Source organism: Mastomys coucha, unplaced genomic scaffold (assembly GCF_008632895.1).
Source record: "Mastomys coucha isolate ucsf_1 unplaced genomic scaffold, UCSF_Mcou_1 pScaffold12, whole genome shotgun sequence".
NCBI lineage: Eukaryota > Metazoa > Chordata > Mammalia > Rodentia > Muridae > Mastomys > Mastomys coucha.
The window spans coordinates 17105546-17114118 of record NW_022196894.1 but is presented as its reverse complement, the minus strand read 5'-3'; the positions used below and the strand labels follow the sequence as shown (position 1 = coordinate 17114118).

At 38.7% G+C, this 8573-nt stretch overlaps 1 protein-coding gene across 1 annotated transcript in view; it reads right to left on the bottom strand.

The window, feature by feature from the left end:
* Window positions 1-5400: 5400 nt before the first annotated feature.
* Window positions 5401-8573, bottom strand: part of LOC116086243 (olfactory receptor 2M3-like) — a 4285-nt gene continuing 1112 nt past the window's right edge. Inside the window, exons 2-3 of the mRNA XM_031364588.1 lie at window positions 5868-5942; window positions 5401-5421 (exon numbers count right to left, since the gene is read on the bottom strand). Of these exons, the coding sequence (XP_031220448.1) occupies window positions 5401-5421; window positions 5868-5942 (96 nt within the window). The remainder of the gene's footprint in view (window positions 5422-5867; window positions 5943-8573) is intronic.

Sequence of the window (8573 nt, the reverse complement as noted above, 5' to 3'; positions counted from 1 at the left end):
ACACACACACACACTATTAACTGATTAAAGGTTAGGTAGTTTATATATCCTAGGTGAATGGGGTAGCATCTACATTCCGGGCCACTATCAATGTTTTGGGAAATGTTCTTTTCTTTTATTAACCAATTATTATTTTTTTACATCCGAAATGCTACACACCCTCCCAGTCATAGAAATCATCCCCTATCTCTCCTTCCCTTCACCTTTGATTCAGTGGACTCAGATGGATAACCCTCACCCTGAGGCATCCATTTTTTACAGGATTAGGAACATCCTCTCCCAATGAGGCCAGACAAGGCAGCCCTCTGTTACACATGTGCTTGATTTAACACATCAGCCTGATTTTCAAGGCTTGGAGATTTTTAAGAAGAGAGTGGGTTGAGCATGACTTATGAAGTAAGTTTACTTGACCTGTGGATCAGAAGACAGGAAGGGAGTTATAACTCTAAGCATGGTGTATTGAGGGGAACCAGGAATCCTAATCCACAGCAATATCATTCATTCACCTGTACTGGACATGTATCATCCAAAGGCATCTCCTGATTTCTCTTCTTGATTAAAACTGTACATTCATTTTTTAGTTTATATATCTCCAATTTAGTGGGCCACAGGTAAGGTAACCCCCATTGAATCTTGGGCACCTTCCATCTCTCAGGTCTTTGTCTGGTCTTGAAGATGTCCCCCCCTCCTCCTCATCATCAGTTTCAGACTTTCACTCATTTTCATGTCCACCTAGCTATCTCTCATGTCATTCCCTCCATCTGGGGAGGAGAAAGAGTGTTTCAAAAACCTTAAATTTTAAAAGTGTTTTAGAAAGGCAGGGCAACAGAGAAGCTCTTGCACTATGCCAGAGACTTATTGTGTCTGGAGAAAAAATAAATAAATAGCAACTGTTTTTTGCAGTCAACCACCAGCTCTGTCATTAACAACTGTTCTACCCATTCAGCAATAATCCTTAATCATTACTTTGATGGATTTAAAATATATGTCTTATTTAGGTCTGAGCACTCTATAGTATTCTTTCCGAGTGAACAAGTTATGGGTTATCTAATAAAAAAATAGTCTCGATTAAGGCTGATGCATGCACTAATACATTGCCTATGAGAGCATCATGTATTTGTCCTTGGTCTGTGTCTTACACTGACACTACCTCAGGGCTGGGTCCCAGAGGTTACTATCGTGTTCTCAGGGACTAATGAGGTTTGTGATGTCGTATAGGCACATTCATATTCTTTTAGACAGTAAAGTTATAGAGACATTAAAGTCCATGCACTATGAATATAAGGATGATTTAGGCATTGCTAGGTACAATTAGCAGAATAGTAGTAACAGTGATTCCACTAGTCATAATCTTTTGCCATGTCACAGGTTCTTCTTGTTCTGGATAAAAGGAGCTAGGAATGGTTTACATCTCTGAATCTAAATCCAAACAGAAAGCTAGTTGCTACTCTGATGACATTTTTCTACTATTGTACAAGTGATTAACCTTGCCAGGATAATCATTGTTATATTTTACAAAGTTCACAGCTAGATGATGATTATGTTTACATTACGATAACATGAACAGTACAATAAAAGCTAACCAGTAAGAAATAAATCTTCTAGGTGAGTGCCAACTTGAGTTCTCCATGTTCAAAGATCAAGTATGTAGCATATTCAGCAACATAGGTTTACTATCATCTTCTGACATAGCTGTAATGTTTCTTGGTCTATGGTACCTTACTGGCTAACAACTCAAGAAGAGATTACCCATTCCTGGAAGTATATGTTTTATCCTGTGCTAGGAACATTGCCACCCAGTTGTTGTTCTTGATTTTGATAGTGGTGGTGTTGATGTGTGTATGGTATTTAGTGTTATTTATCCCGTCCATTATTCCTTATTCTTTTTTACACCTCCATCCTCTACCATAATTTAAACCTTGCCATTTCATTTTTCCACCAACCCTTTTATATATGGGGCAAAAATGGGGTCCCAAATCGGCTCGGGCATAGGCCCACTGGGCAAGGCATATGTGGGGAGTTTGCAAGGACCCCAGGCCTCCACCAGGTAGGTGTTGTACTGTGCGAAGCCACGGGATCCTGATCTGGGGATGAAGAAGGTGCAGTCTGAGGAACCCTTGGAACTTTCAGTGTCAGGCTCAAACTCTCGGGCACCACAGACTCTGCTGGGTACCGGGGAAGAGCCAGCTCTGGGGTCCCTGGGCCACGTGGAGGCCAGAGATGACAGGTTCTAGTTCTGGGACATCCCAGACACTGCTCTATGTTATGGAAGAGCTGAGAACAGATTCAGGACTCCCAAGCAGACTAAGGCCCAGGTCTGAGGGGAAAAGGGTAGGAGGAAAAAGCTCTGGCAGGTTACCAAGAGGAGGAGTCCTAGGCTTGCTCAGTAGACTGCTAGGATTGGCAGAAGCTGTGGCTGGAGCACAGGGAGGCCTCCCAGCAAGGGTTGGATGAGATGCTCTTTAGAGGGAAAGCTGCTCCATTGCTCCAGCATGGCGGATTCTGATGAGACAAGAGAGTCGATGGTTTTAAGACGTTTATTGTAGAAAGGTAGAGAGAAGGAGAGAGTGGGGAAGGGGAGGCCTGCCATGACCACATGGAGAGAGGAGGGAAGGGAATAGGAAGGGAGGGTGATAGTAAGAGAGGAAGAGGTAAGAGAGGGACCAAGAGAACAAGGAGCGGACACAAAGCTCCTTTTATAGTGGGCTGGGGCTATCCTGGCTATTGCCAGGTAATTGTGGAGAGGAGCATAACTGGCTATTGCCAGGTAACTGTCAGGGTGGAGTCCAGACAGAATACCAGGAACTGGGGCATTGCCTATGTGACTTATGGCCACGCATCTCTCTGCAGAGGGGTGGGAGGCAGTTGTAGGAGGCTGTAGCTGGGACAGGAGCCAGGAACCCAGGAGGCATGGCTGAACTCCTACCATCTGATGAAAGTAGAAGTCACCCCCAATAGGTCTACGAGTTCCCAGGCCTGTTCTCTACTGGGAACCAGGCTGTCTGTGCACAGTTCACTGCTGTACAATTTCCCTTTTACATTTTTAAAAGAGTGGGGTCACTGGAGTGATTATGTCTTTGTAGTAAAAATCTGGATGTGGAGGCAGTATCAAAGAAAATACTGTACAGGCTGGAGGAGTAACACAACTAAGCCAGAGTGGTAAGGAGGGTTAAGAGTGAGGGTTGGGAAAGAAAGGGATCATTGTATCAATTAATTGTTCCGTGGGTAGTACAGTTTGAGCATATTAACATCAGTTTTAAACATCACTTGATTAGTCTAGATAGACATCATGTTTTCTTACTATCATGTAACTTACCCTAAGTTCAGTAGCCATTTGACTTTGGCAAAGAGTTCATCTGTAGCTTGAAGGTCCCAAGTCTGTCCTCTGTGGGGCTCAGTGCATGTCTCTGGATCTCATCATGTGTCTAGGGAGTCTTCAGTCAGATGAGGTATCTGGAGGAAGGCAGCTTTGTTGACTCCAGGTATCTGGAGATGGCATTGTCTCAGCAGAATCTATGGCAACAGGCATTGTCCTTTTCTTTTATAGGGATAAACCTCTAGGGTAATTACAACAGAGGAGCAGAACTCCAGCTGAGTATCTGCATAGAGTGGTTTCAATTCCCCCAATTTCACTTTCTCTGGGATTGTAAGTCCTTGCTTCAACCAACACAAGACTGATTTTAGATTGTGGATTTTTCTGGGTGGCCAGCTGCAGTTATAGTGGACTTAGTAAAGCAACTAGATCCCTACCTCCCTACTCACCCCTCCAAGGTTCTTGTATTATATTTGCCCCCTTTGCTACACTTCAATTATGCTTGAAACTGAGATTCACATATAAAAATTAACTGCTCAAGATGAAGGGTTTATGAAGACTAGGCAGGTAACAGCCATCCCTATATGTCAACTGGAGTTGTCTACAGACAACTATATGTCTACAAAGAGAACAGATCTCTAGGCTCTGATACACTCCCCACTGTTCACTCTCCACTCTTAGCATTTGGAGGATAGATGATCATATTATCTGTATTTCAATTTCTTCTTAATGTATAGCTCTCATGGCTCGTTGATTTTTGGAACCCTGAATGTCAATGCTTTTGAATGATAAATGGAATCCCCTCTCTGTGAGTGTCTCTATTACCTGGAGGCAGGCAGCATTCTACATAGACTAAGCATAGGCAGGCACCTTACCTTGATCAATATATTTTCTTGGTTCATGATGGAAGGCCCTGAACTGCACGTTGAGATAAACAGGGCCAAATTTTGACTTCTTGGGATTTCACAGCAATGGGATGAGTGTTTTAGAAATTAGCTTTACAGAATTTTTGAATGCCTATTTTTACTTCTAGTGTCCCTGTATTTGGTAAATAACATAATAAATAATAATAACACTCAAGATGCTGATGGTTTTCAAAATGGTAGATATGGCCAGAATGAATTTATTTATGGCTTCTACTCCAGGTCTTGGCCTCTGAGCCCTGCCACCTCACATCACCTGGGCTGTAAAGGTTATGAATCTCTGGTCCCTGTCCCAGGAAGTCATATTCAATGTCTAAGTCCGTATTAGCAGCCAAACTTCATAAAGCAAGTTCTGCCATAGGCTTGTCTCAAATCATCTACTGCTCAGTCCCTCTGCAGATTTTAACTCTCTGGGTTAAATTGTCTTTACTCATTGAGATAGTATTCATATCTATTTTCCTCTCTTTCCTGTCTCCATGATTGTAGTAGACAGTGATACAGTACATATATTATTCAATTCTAACTACAAAGCACCTCCAACATAGCCTCATCTCTTTGTTCCCTACACATCCCATACCAATACTAACTGAAAATGTGTTTAATGTATGAGTGAATCAATGAATAACAGTTATCATGTATGAACAGATCCAAACTGCTCCCTTCCATGACCAGAAAGCTGTATCTAGTGCAAATGTGTACTTGTTAATGCCAGAGTTAGGTAGCTGCAAGTATTTTTTTTTCAATATTTGAAAAATAGTTTTTGTACTTTGGTTGAGAAGATCTCAGGGGATTCTCATATCAACCTGAGAGTTGTTCTTTAAATCAGACACATCAATTTGGTCTTAATGTTTTGTAGCTGTTGGTAAGAGTGGAGGTACATAGTACCTGATGAGACAGTTAGGACTAACTTTCAAGATGGAATGATTTGAAAGGTCTTCTCTCATATAATTCCTTATTCCAGGTTTGAAGTGATGCTTCAAGCAATGGCTGTTTCTGAACCTACTGAATGGGGTGTGGAGATGGAGAGCTCTCACCTTTCCGGTGCTTCAAAGCTTGCCTTTAGAATACATAAAGGCATTTGTCACCCTCAGGAAAGTGTGAAGGAGTCCTCATCTATTACCCCACAATTATGGTTGCTAAAATATAACTGCAAATAGGAAGGTCCTAAGCAGGTTTTTCAGGCAACTAGAAATGTAAACATTTAAGATTACAGGTAATGGCATCACTATACACTGATAACAACCACTGATCTAGTGACACCCAATGATTCTGGTGATGTACTCTATTCCTTAGTTACATATTTATCTCTTTATGAGGGTTTCTGTCAATGCAAGTCAACTTCCATACTCATTATTCTATCTGAGGTATTATAGAATGAGAAGAAAACTTAAAGGGACTCAAGAAAGTAAAAAAGCCCATCATTTTTCACTTTACTAGAAAACATGTCCTCCTTTAATCATGTCCTCATTTTCAAGTTCATTTAAACATTCTTGACACCAAGTTCTATTAACTTCCCACTTGAAAATGTAGCATGCACAATGTCCAGCATTGTTTCCAGAAGTCATTGTTATCTATGAATTCACTAAAAGATAGTAACTCAGATTAAGACATGGAGGAACCCCTCCACTGACACCTGATAGAACTTGTTTGTGTCCTAACATTTGCTCCATCCTAGAAAATGACTTGTGTTTAACAGTGAGGAGTAGCTTTATGTGTGGGATGGCAGACTGAGAAGAACAATACATCAGAGATGACATTGTTTTCCTACACTCTAGGGCAAAGTGAGGAATATCCAAGTCCTCTTACTTGAAACCATCCTCTCATAGTCTGTATTGCTGAAATACTGTGGAAAAATATGGGTCTTCCTCTAGGAATCATTTTTGGCATTACTAATCACTGGAAAACACACATTAATAATGCCTACTAAAAGTTGTAGAAATTTTCATACTCTTAAATATCATTCTTAATTCATTCAATTGTTTCCTTCCATTTTCAAGTCTTCATTTTAACATCTGTTCATATATTTTGTATTCTTTAAACACATTTACAATAGCAACTTTAATTTGTGTATCTTCTAAATGGCTTTATATAGCAATTACTATGTGAACATTAATTTTTGGAGGAGGTGCTTGATTTTTGTATAGTTTTGGAAAGTGAAATCATCTGGAGTTAGGTGGTTGGTTGTACCGTTTAGAATGAGATAATTTGTCCATTGTTTTAAAATAACAACTAAGATTTCTATTTGTTGATACTAAAATTTGGCAGGATTTAGGTAAGCAGCACAGTGTTTGATTTCAGCCTTTGGGCCATTCAGAAGTAGTGTGCTATTGTCATAACTAAAGGGTTTCTAGCTTACCTACAGATAGCTTTAACCTCTGTCTTGTCACATAATAAAATTCTTTGTATACCTAATAGATTCTCATTGTAATTCCTCAAAATTCATGACTAAATTTCAGAGAGCAGGACATAGGGGTTATCATTAAGACACACAGGCACTCAGCAAGCCTTCAGTTGAGTTTCACTGAGTAGGAACAAAGGAAGGCTTATCTGGAGTACACCAAAAGCTCAGAAACAGAATTGTCTATGAATTGTGTAAATGGTGAAGCCCCACATCTTAAAGGTTGTGTAGGATGGTGTAGTAGTACCTGAAAGGTACTAAATCACCCAGAAAGCAAATATTTAGATGTGGGGCTTCAAGTCATGGTAGGTTAAGGTAGTGATGAGATATTTCTTGAGAAGAGCATTCTTTTATTTGAGAACAGAACCTCAGGTATCAAGTGAATCATAGGATACAAAGCTCTGCTGCTTGTGATGTGTGCAAATATTCTGCATGCAGATATTAAGTGGTAGTGTCTTGGGGTTCTCTTTTTGGAATGTTTTAGACAGGGTCTCACTTCATATCCCAAGCCAGACTAGGACTTACTATGTAGCCTAGGCACACACACACACACACACACACACACACACACACACACACACACATATATATATATATGTGTATGTATATGTATATATACATACATATATATGTGTGTATGTATATATATCCAAACACATATAGACATATGTATGTATATATATATATATACACACACATATATATATATACATATATATGAGTAATCCTACTTTGTCCCTCTCAGTTGTAAGATTATAGTCATAAACTAAATGAATTTGGAAGCTTATTTTTAAGATTAATCTAAGAATCTTGAAAAAATTAGAAATATATTATCAACCTTCGACATATATATTAATCCATTTTTAAAAAGCATTGTAGATTTTAAGAGATTTTTAGATATTTGAATTGAGCCAGTCATTTAAACATTACAATATTTCATCACATTTTTACTGGTTGAAATTTTCAGCTACTGTACTTTTAAATCTGTTTGTATATGGCCCTGTGATAGCATGTAACCCTTGACAAGAGAACACTAAACTGTCACCCATGACCCAAATTTGCTAATGTAATTACCATGACTAAATTTCATACAAACAACAATGAAGTGAGTTTTGAAAGCCAATTTGGATCATCCTGTCTATACCTATCTAATCTTCATCTTCAAAGAAGACTAAGGCATTAAATGGAGTCAAAATTACTATCCTGCTGGCCTTAAAAATACAAACTCCCAAGAATTATTAGCTGCATATAAACATACTTATTTTCAGAATTATGTGGGTATAGATAACCATAGGTTTCAAGTGAGACCACAGCTTCAACAAATTTCTAGATTTTGGCTTCCACAGACTCCTGGGTACAAAGCTAGAATCCACCAGACAGTTTTTGGTGGAACAATTATAGTCACATTAGCTGGCAGCAGACTTTTTTGTCAAAAAAACATTAGAATTACATCTTTAATTACATTTATTTTCTTAAGGCAATCACAATATACAAAAACATTTAAGAAAAATTAATATTTAGAAAAGAAATATTTCTTTATTAATTGTTCATATCAGGAATTAAGTAATTAATCAAAATTATAATATGTGTCTGCAGTGCCTAGCCAAACAATCTTGTAAAAGTAGTTTCTAGTTCTTATGTCCATGCAGCACCATGCTCCCAGAGATAAGTCTCAGACTCATAATATATTTACAAATACATTGGCAATATTGCTAGGATTTTCTCTTACTGATCATAAATATTCCCATTTATTCTAATCTATATTCTTCCACATGTCTGGTTACCTGTACTCATGACCCATGAATCCATCGCATGTATTATCTTCACAGGTAGATCTCCAACAAATATTTTATATGAACAAGAGCTGTATAGGCAAATTGTTATTACTGATAATAATACATTGAACTTGCCAGAAAAATAAATGGCATATTTAAACAAA